This window comes from Drosophila takahashii, chromosome 3R (assembly GCF_030179915.1).
Source record: "Drosophila takahashii strain IR98-3 E-12201 chromosome 3R, DtakHiC1v2, whole genome shotgun sequence".
NCBI classification, from domain to species: domain Eukaryota; kingdom Metazoa; phylum Arthropoda; class Insecta; order Diptera; family Drosophilidae; genus Drosophila; species Drosophila takahashii.
Genome location: NC_091681.1, coordinates 27,105,075 through 27,119,776, shown reverse-complemented (window position 1 = coordinate 27,119,776; position 14,702 = coordinate 27,105,075). Strand labels below are relative to the sequence as shown.

The following is a 14,702-nucleotide window of genomic DNA, read 5'->3' as shown; positions in this document are numbered from 1 at the left end:
AATAATGTATGACTAAAAAAAATAATGAATTGCCTGTTTTAACGATCTGCGCTTTGGAGGAATATCATTTGGATTCGATTGTTATTATTTTATTGTGTTTTTTTTTTAGGTTGATTACAGTAGGGACAATGAATGATAAGCCCTGTTGTAGCTTTATCTAATCTTAATTGCCGCTTTATTTATGATTGTTTCTAAGTGTTTTTAGATTTATTTTTAGAGCGTTTCAGTGTGATGCACTGTAAATTTATACAAATAAATATTTGACATTTGGTCGATTTTCAATCAAGAATTTACAAATTATAATACAAACAATTATTAACTACTTAAACCTATACAAAGACACCTTATTAATTTATGTTTGCATTACAAATGTATAAATTAAATATATTCATTGAATGTTAAAGTAAATACGTATTAAATGCAATATTTTTTAGTATTTTTGAATATCAGCTGGGCCCTATAAATAAATATATTCACATTAAGAGCAGGGTATAATTATTTTCACAGCTCTCTGAACAAAAAAAAAACTGTGTTCAATTAAAAGTTCGAGTAAACAATAACAACTGGAGAGTTTGACAATTAGAGAGTCGAGTCGCGATAAAGCGAAAACTTAAGAGAACCAAATGGAAAAAAAGAGTATTTTTTAATTCTCTTATCGCTTGCGTAACAACTGAATTTGTATGTAAACAATCAACAAGTTGTTTAGAGGCAAGCCGGGGACGCCAAAAATAATGTGAATAAATTTTAAAATACAGAAAGAGCGTATAAAAAACCAAGCTTCTATCTCGCTTCAGTGAACTTCCTTTGTGTAGAATGAGAAAATTTTGGGCGATTCTTTTAATCGGCACCCACCGATAATTATATATAGAAAACTTTTTATGTTAGATTAGTTGTCGTTCGTCAGCGAATCGCTGTGGTTGCTTCTGAAATGGGAATAATGTGTTCTGGAACTGGTCTGGGCGTTCTGCTGTTTGGCCTGGCTTTGCTATTCAGCGTTAGTGCCGATGAAGGGGTTCAAAGTTCACGCATATTGGCCGTGTTTCCCTTTCCCGGCCGATCGCAGTACATATTTGCCGAGCAGTATCTCAAGGAACTGGCCCAAAGAGGTCACAATGTCACAGTGATCAATACCTTCGGCAGCGATAAATCAGAGCCCAACTTTCGGGTAATTGGTGCCAAAAAAATTCACGAAATAATGGCAGGTGAGTTGCTAAACAATATAAAAATTATATGAAAATTGTAAATTAACTTTTTTTTAAAAAACAACTTTATTTTCCAGCATTTGGAAGTCTGATTTTCAACCAGGAGGCAAGTCAATGGACTACCTTGACAATGACAACGGAGTTCCTCAATATTATGACCACAAGTGTTCTGGATGATCCGGCTGTTAAGGATTTGCTGGCCAGCGGAGAGAGTTTCGACCTGGTTGTCATGGAAACGGTTCAAACCGAGGCGCTCTTTGGTTTAGCCCAACATTTTGGCGCCCAGACCATAGGCATCTCATCGTACGGAACAGACACTCATATCGATGAGTTGATGGGCAACATTTCGCCATTATCCTACAATCCCATGCTGCTGTCATCGCGAACCGAGCGAATGGGTTTCGAGGATCGTCTACGGAATGTGTGGGAAGCTACGATAATGTGGCTGCACAAGAGAATTGTCCACCTGCCCACTCAGCGGGATTTGTATGCCAAATACTTTCCAAATGCCAGAAAATCACTGGAGGACGTTTTGGATAGCTTTTCGCTGATGCTGCTGGGTCAGCACTTTTCGCTGAGCTATCCACGTCCCTACTTGCCCAATATGATTGAAGTCGGTGGACTGCATTTGCAACAGCAGCAAAAGGTTAAGGCTTTACCCAAAGAAGTGGCGGAATTTGTGGAGCAATCGGCTGAGGGTATTATCTACTTCTCCATGGGTTCCAACATCAAAAGCGCCGATTTGCCGCCAGCCACTCGCAAAGTTCTGATGGAAACCTTTGCCAGCCTGCCTCAGCGTGTTCTGTGGAAATTCGAAGACGATCAGCTGCCTGAAAAGCCATCGAATGTGTTTATTAGCAAGTGGTTTCCCCAACCGGACATCCTGGCCCATCCGAACGTGAAGCTTTTCATCACCCACGGCGGTTTGCTGAGCACCATTGAGAGCATATATTTTGGTAAACCCGTCTTGGGTCTGCCAGTTTTCTATGATCAACACTTGAATGTCCAGAGGGCCAAGCAGGCGGGCTATGGTCTTAGTGCGGATATATGGAGTACCAATGCCACAGAGCTCACTACTCTGATTCAGGAACTTCTGAATAAACCCAGTTATGCGGCAGCAGTTCAGATTAAATCGAAATTATTCCGGGATCAGAAGGAAACCGCTTTGGAGCGAGCCATTTGGTGGACCGAATACGTTTTGAGGCACAAGGGCGCCAACCACTTGAGATGTGCCTCCCGGGATCTGGACTTCATACAGTTTCATGGTCTGGATACCTGGGGACTGATCGTCGCAGTCGCTTTAGTGTCTCTACTGATCTTCGTGATTGCACTGAACTGCCTGCTGAGGGGTCTCAGTTATATCATCTCAAAGCGTCGTCAGGGGTCGAGTAAATTGAAGAGCCAGTAACCAATTAAATTCCATTAACTAGTCGAGTTCATGCCGCCACCGATCTTTATGTATGAAATTATTTGTTCTGTTATTAGCACTTGTAAACATTATAATACTTACTAAGAATATTTTTAATGTTAAATAAATAATAATGATTAAAAAATTTAAACAAATGTATTTTGTGGTGAAACAACTAATAAATTTTTAGTAAAAATCATAGTGAATAAGCCTTTTGTGAGGGCAACCAAATTTTCAAACAAAACAGTCTACTGTTAAAACGTAGCATTTGACGTTTCATTATAATCATTTTAATGCACGCATGAACCCCCAGACTTTGTTTAACTTTTGATTTAAAGCTATCACTATTAAAGCCAATACACTCGGGAAAATATTTTTTAGGTAACGTCTGCTTTGAGCTTTTTCATAAAAACTATATAAGATAAAAATGTCTTCAAAATGGAATTTTAGTAATCTGGAAGTTTGTATTTTCAATCTAAAACACCCAACTTACTTACTTTTCCTTCCACTGTATGCCATTGTTAATTCAGTGGAGCAGTGTAGTGATGCTTTTTGATTGTGGGATAGAAGGGGATAAGATAGGAAACAAAATAGTGATGGGGTGCCACGGTGAGATGTGGATCGCCTACGAAATTTCCGTAATCGCATCTGTCGAGAATTGCTATCGCATGTCGGTGTCTCGGTGGGTGTTATCTAATAGCCCCTGACTATGCTGTAATGTGCGTTTTCTGATTCAGTTTATAGCTTGAGTTTGCGAAAACCAGACGATCTTTAGGATGTTGGCTCTACAGCTAAGTGTTTTGCTGACGATTTTGCCTGCTTGTCTGCAGGCTGCCAGGATACTGGCCATATTTCCCTTTCCAGGACCATCGCAGTATATCAATGTGGTGCCCTATTTAAAGACACTGGCTTTTCGGGGTCACCAGGTGACCTCGATTAATGCCTTTCCTCAAAAGAAACCAGTGGGAAACTTTAGAGACATTCCCATCCCAGAAGTGTTTGAGAACTACAATGGTAAAATGATATTACGATATCAGATGCATTTATTTAGATATATAATTTTTCCAGATATTATAAATGAGCTAAACGATCCAATGAACTTGTGGCAGGAGAACAATTTCATAAACAAGTTCTTTGTGGACGTCACTCGCTCAGTTCTCACCAACAAAGAGGTGACAGAAACGCTTTTGCCTCCTGGCAAGGATCACTATGATCTGATAATTGTGGAGGCTCTTCGCTCGGATGCCTACTATGGATTTGCGGCCCATTTTAATGCCCCCATTATAGGCATTTCCACCTTTGGCACCGACTGGAATATTGATGAGCTGGTGGGCAATATATCGCCTCTATCGGTTACTCCCCTGGTAACAGCGGGTTTTACGGATCGCATGACTTTCGGGGAGCGAGTTACCAACTTTGTGGATACAACAATTGCCTGGCTTAACTATCGGTTAGTGCACATGCCAGAGCAGGAGAAATTATACCAGAAATACTTTCCCGTGGTCTCAAAAAGGGTTCAACTCAGTGATTTAAACCGGAACTTCTCCCTGGTGCTCCTCAATCAGCACTTTTCGCTGAGCTTTCCCCGGGCCTACGTTCCGAATATGATTCAGGTCGGAGGTCTGCATATATCCCACAAGCCAGCTGCCTTGCCCAAGGACTTGGAGGAGTTCATCCAGGGTTCCGGGGAGCAGGGCGTGATCTACTTTTCCCTGGGCTCCAATGTTAAGAGCAAGGATCTGCCGGCCGAGAGAAGGGAACTTATTCTGAAAACCTTTGCCAGTCTGCCGCAACGGGTTCTGTGGAAATTCGAGAATGATCAGTTGCCGAGCAAACCCCCAAATGTTTTTATAAGCAAATGGTTTCCTCAGCCGGATATCCTGGCACATCCCAAAGTCAAGTTATTCATTACCCACGGTGGACTGCTGAGCACCATCGAGAGCATTCATCATGGTAAACCCGTCTTGGGCCTGCCCTTCTTCTACGATCAGTTCTTGAATGTAAAGCGAGCCACACAGGCTGGATTTGGATTGGGACTGGATCACAAGACAATGACGCAGCAGGAATTCAAGGCGACCATCGAGAGATTGGTCAAGGAACCGCAATTTGCAGAAACGGCCAGGCAGATGTCCGATCGATATCGGGATCAGCCAATGAGTCCTTTGGACACGGCCATCTGGTGGACGGAGTATGTTTTGCGGCACAAAGGAGCTTACCACATGCGAGTGGCTGGCCAGGATTTGGGTTTCTTCGCCTACCACAGCCTGGATGTCATAGGAGCTCTCATGGGCGGAGTCCTTGTCACTCTTCTAATCGCATTGTATGTTTTAAGGAAAATTGCCAACTTGGCTGGCTTTGGAAACTCTAAGAAAAAGCAAAAGGTTCAGTAAAGGAAAGTCATTAAATTAAAGTTTGTAATGTTACAATAATAAAGGGAGATCAAGAATTTAAATATAGTTTATTTAATTATTTTCTAGTAGGTCAAAAATTATATGGTAGTAGATAAGCAAATTATGATTGATTTAAAGCCAACTCAGATACGGTACTTTCCCTCATGTAATCATGAGTAATCAGAAACGGGAACTTAAAATTTATTGACTGTGGATGACTGGTGATTAAGCTTATCAGCGGGAAGAAATATGCTGGGTGAGTTCTACCAGACAGCCTTTCAGTTGAACCAAAGGCTAAAGCACGACCAGTCTGAGAATATGTGGGTCCCGAGATCGTTCGTCTTGTTGGTGGCGCTTATGCCAGGTTTCTTGGAGGCAGCCCGAATCCTTGCCTTGTTTCCCATACCAAGTCATTCGCATTATTATCACGCCCTTCCCTATCTAAAAAGCTTGGCTTCTCTGGGACATGAAATTACCTCTGTAAGTCCATTTCCATCGAAGGAACCTGTGAAAAACATTCGCGACATTCCTGTTCCGGAATTGTTTGACAATATTGAGGGTGAGTATATTATACTAATATTTTAGTCTGTTAATAAATCTTAAAACTCTTTTCAGAATTAATAAACGCTTTAAGCACATCCAGGGGCACTTGGGATGACAATGAATATATCAACACTTACAACCTTGGCCTTGTAAAACAAGTGCTGAACAATGACGGAGTGCGTCGAGAGGTTCTCAAGCCAGGAAAAGCTCAGTTCGACCTGATAATTGTGGATCTTTGGCGGCTCGATGGTCTATATGGCCTGGCCGCCTATTTTGATGCCCCAATAATTGGAATAGCTTCCTATGGAACTGACTGGAAGATCGACGAGTTAGTGGGCAATGTATCACCGATTTCATACCTCCAGTCTCCTTCTGCTAAATGGTTCGACCTGCGAAGCTACAGTGGACGTTTGGCACACTTTGTGGATCGCTTGCTTTCTTGGATTAACTGGCACTGGCGTCATGAGGCGAAGCACCAGGCACTCTACAGAAAGTATTTCCCGAAGATTGCTGACGAACAACCTTTGTCGGAGATTACCAGAAATTTTGCCTTGATTTTGGTCAATCAACACTTTACATTGGCTCCACCTAGGCCATATGCACCGAATATAATCGAGGTGGGAGGCATGCATATCAATCAGGAACCGAAACCTTTACCCAAGGATTTGGAGGAATTTATCCAAGGGGCTGGCAAACATGGAGTAATTTACTTCTCCCTCGGCGGCAATGTAAGGAACAAAAACCTGGCTGAGGATCGCAAGAAAATATTGATCGAAACATTTGCCAGTTTGCCACAGCGCATCCTGTGGAAGTTTGAAGATGAGGAGATGCCAGAAAAGCCATCCAATGTGTTAATAAGCAAATGGTTCCCCCAGCAGGATATCCTGGCCCATCCAAAAGTTATACTGTTTATAACCCACGGAGGATTGCAGAGCACCGTCGAATGTATTCACCATGGCAAACCGATGCTGGGACTGCCATTTTTCTATGATCAGTTCAGGAACATGGAGCATATCAAAAGACAGGGCTTGGGTTTGGTCCTCAACTATAAGGATATGACAGGAGACGAATTCAAGGACACTATTCTGCGGTTGTTGACAGAAAAGAATTTCGATGTCACGGCGAGAACAACTGCTGCGCGATATCGGGATCAGCCCATGAATCCTCTGGATACTGCAGTATGGTGGACTAACTACGTCCTTCGTCACAAGGGAGCTAAATATATGCGAGTAACAGGCAGAGACTTGGACTTCTTCACTTATCACAGCCTGGATGTCCTGGGAACTTTTCTCCTAGGCTTTTTGGTTGTCTTTGCAAGTGTTGTCTTTTTTGTGTTTATGTTATTGAAAATTGTCATGCGAAGTGAAAAGAATACAAAAACTAGAAAGCGGAAAACTAAATAAATGTTGAGGGGATTACTATTCGATAACTATCCCTCACACATATCTATATAATAAAAAATATATAATTTTAACACTTAAAAAAATAATTTTTTATTAATGTGAGTATTTTACAATATTAGGGATTTTTTGGCTCTTATGTTTTGGTAAACGCAACGTAGTATTCTAATAAATACAAGGCATAAGAGTTTAATTGTGTATAATTCAAGATGTGGTTGCGGTTGGGAAGGCTGATAACGCTACCTAACGAAAATGTGTACACTTAAAACCACACAACAAAATCAAACAAATATTTCGTAGAAGAATTTTAGTGGTAATCGCGGCTTTATTTTCATTCTATTAAAAAGACCAATAAATTAAAAAGCCACTTTCTGATTTTCTTTTCTTTTTCAGTGTAATTTCTTATCAGGTTAATCTTATCAATTGTCACAAAAAAGTGTTTTGGTTTCAGTCTTCTGTTAGATCTTGTGGAAAGCACCTTTGCAGTCTGAAAATGTTTCCTGTTCGACTGTTTTCTCTATTTGTTTTTATACTTCCTGGATTTCTGGAAGGAGCTCGCATACTTTCCTTGTTTCCAATACCAAGTCAATCGCATTATTATCATGCCCTACCCTATCTGAAAAGTTTGGCCGCTTTGGGACATGAAATAACATCGGTAACTCCGTTTCCATCGAAAGAACCGGGGAATAATATACAAGAGATTCCCGTTCCGGAGGTATTTGATAGTTTTGATGGCAAGTAAAATGGAGTTTTTAAAAATATATATTCTGATACATTTTTTTCAGAATTATTAAAAGCTATGACAATGCCAATGCCAAATACTTGGCAATTTTTTGAGGTAACCAACGAATTCGTGTATAACATTACAAAAGTAGTATTCAATAATGATGGAGTGCGTCGAAAGGTACTGAGACCAGGAAAAGTTCAATTTGATCTGATCATTGTAGATCTTTGGAAGTATGATGCTCTTTATGGCTTGGCCGCCTATTTTGAGGCCCCGATTATCGGAATGGCTCCATGTGGTACCGACTGGAAAATCGATGAAATGGTTGGAAATCCATCACCAATGTCTTATCTCCAGTCCCCATCTTCTTACTTCTACGACTTGGAGACTTATGTGGGTCGTCTGGGACACTTTGTGGAACGCTTCATTTCTTGGATGAACTGGCATTGGCGGTATGAGAGCAAGCATAAGGGCCTTTACAGGAAATATTTTCCGGAAATAGCTGACAAAAAGCCACTGTCCGAGATTTCGCAAAACTTTGCCTTGATTTTGGTCAATCAACACTTTACGTTGGCTCCACCTCGACCATATGCACCAAATGTTATCGAGGTGGGCGGTATGCACATTAATCAGGAAACGAAACCTTTACCCAAGGATTTGGAGGAATTTATCCAAGGGGCTGGCGAACCTGGAGTAATTTACTTTTCCCTCGGCACCAACGTGAGATACAAAAACCTGGTAGAGGATCGCAAGAGAATATTGATCGAAACATTTGCCAGTCTGCCACAGCGCATCCTGTGGAAATTCGAAGATGAAAAGTTGTCAGAGAAACCATCGAATGTGTTAATTAGCAAATGGTTCCCGCAGCAGGATATCCTGGCCCATCCAAAGGTTAAACTGTTTATTACTCACGGAGGAATGCAGAGCACTATAGAAAGCATTCACCATGGTAAACCTATGCTCGGGTTGCCTTTCTTCTACGATCAGTTTGCCAATATGGAACATATCAAACGACAGGGCTTAGGTTTGGTTTTGAACTACAAAGATATGACTGAAGAGGAATTCAAGGACTCTATTCTCCGGTTGCTAACAGAAAAGAGTTTCGATGTTACGGCAAGAACGACCGCTGCTCGATATCGGGATCAGCCCATGAATCCTCTGGATACTGCAGTATGGTGGACTAACTACGTCCTTCGTCACAGGGGGGCTAAATATATGCGAGTAACGGGCAGAGAATTGGACTTCTTTACTTATCACAGCCTGGACGTTTTAAGCACTTTTATTTTAGCTCTTGTAGTTATTGTTCTTATTATAATCCTTAGCTTGGTTAAGGTTTTCAAGATGGTCTTCCCATCCTTTCCTGTTAATAAAAGGAAACAAAAGCAGAAAGTTATCTGAATAAACTGCAAATTCGATAAAAAAGTAAATAAAATAATTTGTTTAAATTAATTTTCATTTATTTCCTTTTTTATTTATTCCATTTTCAAACTACATTCTTATTACCTCCCAGATAATGGCTGGCAAATAAGCACCTATCGCAAATATTCACCTCTCAGAGGCTTCACGATTCCCAGTTTGTTTTCGCCACAGATAGCGCACCAAAATGATGGGATATTATGATGCGCGTATTTATATTATAACGATGCTTTTCTGGTCACACGCAAAGCTGCTCGATTGGCGTCCAGTGAATTATGGAATTCGCATACAAATATTTGCGTGGCTGGCTATGGATGTACATACGTTTATGTGCGCCGGTTTTGAGCGCATTTATTAACCGCTGCCAATCAGTTGCATTCGCTGCGTATGCGTAATATTAAATTGCACTGAGTCACTTCCGTTGGATTGGTTTGGTTCATTTGGGCTCGGCTGGTGCTTTTGGCCGTTTTTGGCCGCATTGCCAAATGCGTAATCAAAAATTCATGAGCTATATAAATGTGGTGTGGCTGGAATTGCCATTAGCTCTGTGTGTTTTGTGTTGGCATGCAAATGTAGATAATTTCATGCGATTTAGGGTTTGGATCTGGCGACTCCCGTGGCTCCCGGTTCTTAACCCTTTAAATGTCCCCCGAGTGGTCGCCAGTGGAGAAGAGTCTATTTAATGATGTCCTGTTTTGTGGTTCGACGCGTTTTTAATGAGCTGCTGATTATCATCAGCGGAAACATGAGCAAAAATGATGATTTGTCATATCCCAGGCAGAGGATTTGACGTTTAATAGTCACTCCGAAAAAGAAAACACACACTGTCTGGGTTTTTTGTTCAAGCTGTAGCTATTATTTACGCAATGTCAGCAATTCCAATTTGCAGTCTCAGAGATGTCTCGAAATATCAGCTCACTTCTTGACTGAATCTAATCGGTAACTTGTCCAAGCAAATCGGTCGCTTCACTGCATTCCTCTTTTTCGCTCGCTTTTCCTGTCGTGTTTTTACAACAATTTGTGCAGGCAAAAAGTCGAGAAAATCCAAACATCAGATGGAAATTGCTGAAAATGTGCTCATTGCTCGTTCACCTGGCGATAGTTATGCGCTCAACCATTCTGTCATTTTTGTTTGTTAATTTTTGTGAATTCTGTCCCGAAGAGATGAGTATGTCATCGGACTTTTTTTGTTGATTTAGCTTCTAAACAAGGACCTTGAAGAGTAGCTCCTTTCAGCATACAAAAACGGCATGCAAGAGATGTAGTATTTATACAGGTTAATCTCATATTTATTTAATTTTTTTAGACGTTTGAAATATAAATATTTTTTCATTTTTATAAAATGTTTGGAATGCTAAAATTGAGGTATAATAATTTTTTAAAATAGAAATACATTTCGGAACGCTCAGCAAAAGCTGGATAGAGGAAACAATTCATCCCAGATATGATATCGATCCAGAAAGAAGCCGCCAGTTTTTGCGGTGAGATTAGTACCAATTTCCAGATAACCTTTCTCTTGTGAATTGTACCGGGGCCAGTTTAGATTTTTCAGGTATTCATCGTTCTTATTGTGTGGATCACTGGGAAAAATAAATAATATCTAAACCGTAACATTTAGAAAATATACTCCTTACCCCTTTTGAGCAAACTCAAACCACATACGCGTCAAAAGCTCAATCATAAAATTTTCGGGATCCTCTCGCTTAAGTAGAGGAGTCAAAAGACCCACATGGAATAAATATATAAGCTCATCATGATGAACAGGACCTATACAAATTAAGAAACTAATATATTTAGCAATTTTTAAACATATTAAATAACTGCTTACCCATGGATTGTTGATTATCGGGATTTTTCAAGAAACTGTATCTTCCCTTGTACCGAAACAGATAGGTGTAAATAGGAGTGTGGGGGGCCATCAAGCGAAGAAATCGATTAAAGGACACTCCAATCATGGCATCGCTGTAGAGTTCCCCCAAGCCCTTTAGAGATTTCGGGTACTCCAGTTTGTCCCTACTCTCGGGCATATATTTCTCCCTCAAAACGCGACTGCCAACCCGCGTTTGGGTTGAGTTCCGTTCTAAAATCAGCGCGATAGGGGCAAAGTGTTCCCAGTTCGTGTTGTAGTTGCTTACAATGCTCTCATTTCGCAGATCAACTGAAGCGAGTGAAGAAGGTTAGATGCCTTAGATTAAAATGTTCTTCTTAAATTTTAGTTTTCACTTACAGAATGCTCCAGAAAGGAATTCTAACTCCGTAATGCCAGTAATAATGGGAACCTTGTGAAAGTCACCTCGTCGAGCTGTCTTAAATGGACTCTCGATGAGATAGCGCTCCTGACCAAAATCCTCCTCGACCACGATTCTCCAGTTCAGTGTGGGATTCCAGCCGAACTCAAACATCCCATTGTACGTGGTCACATAATCCAAGTAAGGTTTTTGCCTCATACACTCGACCATTTCCTTGACCGGTTCCTGGGGGCACTTCAGTAGACCAGCCTGTCGTTTGGCCAACCGAAGGTCGTTGTTTCGATAACGAACTGGTCCATATGGCGCAGCACTCATGGCGATTCCCCGATGGAAGAGACCCCGCGACATGGGCGATAGCATGTGCAGAGCTACGCTGATACTGCCCGCACTGTATCCCAAAAGGGTCACACTGCCGGGATCACCACCAAACCGATGGATATGCCTCTGGATCCAGCGCAATGCCAGGACCTGATCCTTCATTCCCGCGTTGCCAGGAGCTTCTCTGGTTCCAGTGGCCAGGAAACCCAAGCTACCCAGCCGGTAATTTAGCGCGACTAGCACACAATCGCGATCCATGAAGTGCTCGGGTCCGGCCAAGTATTTACTCTGTCCGGAGAATACATAGAAGCCTCCGGGATGCAGGAACACGATCACCGGTCGACGGTCCTTCAAATCCTTTGTGTACACATTTAAGCGCAGACAGTCCTCGGAAACATCCGTCATATTGTCCCATGGTTGCGGGCACATCGGTCCATCTTCAGTGGCGTCGAAAGTTTTCGGGGACCACGGCTTCACGGGCTGGGGATTCAAAAATCGCAGTTCCCCCAGGGGAGGTTCGGCATACCGAATGCCGCGAAAGGCATGGGAGGTCAAGCCCAATCTGGAGGTCAGATTGGCACCGCGCACTCGTCCCAACTCCGTGTCCACTTCGATGGAGAAAACCGATGAGCTCGCCAGCAGAACCAGCAGTTCCACTAAGATGAACTTCAGCATCTTGCCGCATGCCTTAAACTGAGTTGTAAAAGTTTCCGTTGTCGTTTTTATACAAAACCCAGCGGCTGAAATTGCTTTTGGGGCTTTACCGAGCAATGATTGTGAACTGATCTGGCATAATAACAAGATCGCCTGGTCGTCGCTATATGTACAGATTTATAGAAGACGATGGCGAACAGGTGAATAGTCGCTTCAGTTGGGAACAAAGAAATGTGTAAAACAGCTTTGTTTTACAACGTATAAAAAAAGTTAAAAAATTTACAGAATTACAAATATTGAATGCGGTTAACACATTGTTCTTTTTATACCCTTGCAGAGGGTATTATGATTTCAGTCAGAAGTTTGCAACGCAGTGAAGGAGACATTTCCGACCCCATAAAGTATATATATTCTTGATCAGGGTCACTAGCCGAGTCGATCTAGCCATGTCCGTCTGTCCGTCCGTCTGTCCGTCCGTCTGTCCGTCCGTCTGTCCGTCTGTCCGTCCGTCTGTCCGTCCGTCTGTCCGTCCGTCTGTCCGTCCGTCTGTCCGTCCGTCTGTCCGTCCGTCTGTCCGTCCGTTTCTACGCAAACTAGTCTCTCAGTTTTTGAGCTATCGGGATAAAAAAGTCTTTTTTCTATTGCAGGTAGTATATATGTCGGAACCAACCGGATCGGACAACTATATCTTATAGCTCCCATAGGAAGGATCAAAAAAAAAAAACGTAAAAAAATTCTAGCTCCGGTGTTTTTATACCCGTTACTCGTAGAGTAAAAGGGTATATTGTATTCGTGCAAAAGTATGTAACAGGTAGAAGGAAGCGTTTCCGACCCCATAAAGTATATATATTCTTGATCAGGATCACTAGCCGAGTCGATCTAGCCATGTCCGTCTGTCCGTCTGTCCGTCTGTCTGTCTGTCTGTCTGTCTGTCCGTCTGTCCGTATGAACGATGAGATCTCGGAAACTATAAAAGCTAGAAGATTGGCATTTTGCATGCAGATTCTGGGAGTTCCTACGCAGCGCAAGTTTATTTCAAAAAGGTGCCACGCCCCCTCTAACGCCCACTAGCCCTCTCTATCGCCCACAGTTTTGAAGCTATTATGAAAATAGTAACTGATATGTATTTGTTTCGTCAATACATATCGATTGGCCAAGTAAAAGTTTGCCACGCCCACTCTAACGCCCGCAAAACCCATTTAACGCTTAAACCTGTCTAGCGCCTACATTTCCGCCTTTCATGGCCAGTAGTACCAATATCTTGGGGTAGATGGCTCAATTCAATATACAATAGCGCCATCTATTCAGATGGTTAATTTGAACTTTTTGTCCTTTTTTTCTGTGGTCACACTAATTCACAATATGTTATTGCAAATTTTAAATTATTTGAAAAGGGCGCGCATTTTGTCTCTTTTTGCTCGTATTCGTTTTTCACAAGTGCATTCACCTGCGCTAGAGAGAGACGGAAGATGTGCTAGGCAGAATTGAAAGTTTTAGAAGGCCTCCACGTGGAGTTCCCTGGGTAAAAAACGGGAGCTAATTCCAGCTTCGAAAAACAAAAAAGGAGGCATATTTCTATTAAGTTGTTTAGCTGAGTAACGGGTATCTAATAGTCGAGGCACTCGATTATAGCGTTCTCTCTTGTTTTACCTTCTACTCTTGGGAATATTTTTTTTTATATATTTCTGAATTTCGGTTTTTTTATTTTTTAAATCGGATCACTATATCATATAGCTGCCATAGGAACGGTCGAAAAATTAAATGGAAATTAATGGGAAAAAATTATATCTTTGTTAGTTTTTATTACATTCCCTTCTACTCTGGGATATGACTATTTTGAAATATTTCCGAATTTCGATTTTAATTTTTAAAAGATCGAACTACTATATCATATAGCTGTGATAGAAACGATCGAAAAATTAATGTGAAATAATAAGAAATTTAAAATTTTTGCGATTTGTATATTAATAGAATGATCTGCAAGGGTATATAAGCTTCGGCTTGCCGAAGCTAGCTTCCGTTCTTGTTTATAATATCTTAAAGCTTTTCAAATGTCTTTATAAGAGGAGTAGATAAATACCAGTTCACTATTTTTTTACTTGTAAATCAAATTTGTATAATTTTGTGGTCCTAGATAACCCTCCTGGACTGCATCACACAATTTTTAGCGTTTCGTTGAATTAGTTTCTATGTCAAACTTAGGAAAATTCCCCGACAAGTTAAAAAAACCAAAACCTAGTTATACCCTTGCAGAGGGTATTATAATTTCAGTCAGATGTTTGAAACGCAGTGAAGGAGACGTTTCCAATCACATAAGGTCTTGATCAGCAACTACAGCCGAGCTCATCTAATTATACCCGTTACTCGTAGAGTAAAAGGGTATACTAGATTCGTGCAA

At 41.3% G+C, this 14,702-nt stretch overlaps 5 protein-coding genes across 5 annotated transcripts; 4 read left to right on the top strand and 1 right to left on the bottom strand.

The window, feature by feature from the left end:
• Window positions 1-731: 731 nt before the first annotated feature.
• Window positions 732-2,741, top strand: Ugt35A1 (UDP-glycosyltransferase family 35 member A1). The gene is made up of 2 exons (XM_017150433.3): window positions 732-1,202; window positions 1,280-2,741. The coding sequence occupies exons 1-2, from the start codon at window positions 929-931 to the stop codon at window positions 2,608-2,610; spliced, it is 1,605 nt and encodes a 534-aa protein (XP_017005922.2). The 5' UTR covers window positions 732-928; the 3' UTR covers window positions 2,611-2,741.
• A 624-nt stretch (window positions 2,742-3,365) lies between these two features.
• On the top strand, window positions 3,366-5,066 carry Ugt35B1 (UDP-glycosyltransferase family 35 member B1). The gene is made up of 2 exons (XM_017150419.3): window positions 3,366-3,624; window positions 3,679-5,066. Exons 1-2 carry the CDS (start codon window positions 3,387-3,389, stop codon window positions 4,998-5,000), a joined length of 1,560 nt encoding a protein of 519 aa, XP_017005908.2. The 5' UTR covers window positions 3,366-3,386; the 3' UTR covers window positions 5,001-5,066.
• Window positions 5,067-5,295: 229 nt separating this feature from the next.
• Window positions 5,296-6,961, top strand: Ugt35E2 (UDP-glycosyltransferase family 35 member E2). The gene is made up of 2 exons (XM_017150422.3): window positions 5,296-5,559; window positions 5,616-6,961. Exons 1-2 carry the CDS (start codon window positions 5,319-5,321, stop codon window positions 6,944-6,946), a joined length of 1,572 nt encoding a protein of 523 aa, XP_017005911.2. The 5' UTR covers window positions 5,296-5,318; the 3' UTR covers window positions 6,947-6,961.
• A 376-nt stretch (window positions 6,962-7,337) lies between these two features.
• On the top strand, window positions 7,338-9,065 carry LOC108063358 (UDP-glucosyltransferase 2). The gene is made up of 2 exons (XM_017150424.3): window positions 7,338-7,677; window positions 7,729-9,065. Exons 1-2 carry the CDS (start codon window positions 7,437-7,439, stop codon window positions 9,063-9,065), a joined length of 1,578 nt encoding a protein of 525 aa, XP_017005913.2. The 5' UTR covers window positions 7,338-7,436.
• Window positions 9,066-10,345: 1,280 nt separating this feature from the next.
• Window positions 10,346-12,325, bottom strand: LOC108063363 (venom carboxylesterase-6). Its single transcript, XM_017150430.3, has 4 exons — window positions 11,311-12,325; window positions 10,912-11,241; window positions 10,718-10,850; window positions 10,346-10,663 (listed from the first exon to the last, which is right to left on the bottom strand). The coding sequence occupies exons 1-4, from the start codon at window positions 12,323-12,325 to the stop codon at window positions 10,489-10,491; spliced, it is 1,653 nt and encodes a 550-aa protein (XP_017005919.2). The 3' UTR covers window positions 10,346-10,488.
• Between the last annotated feature and the right edge of the window lie 2,377 nt (window positions 12,326-14,702).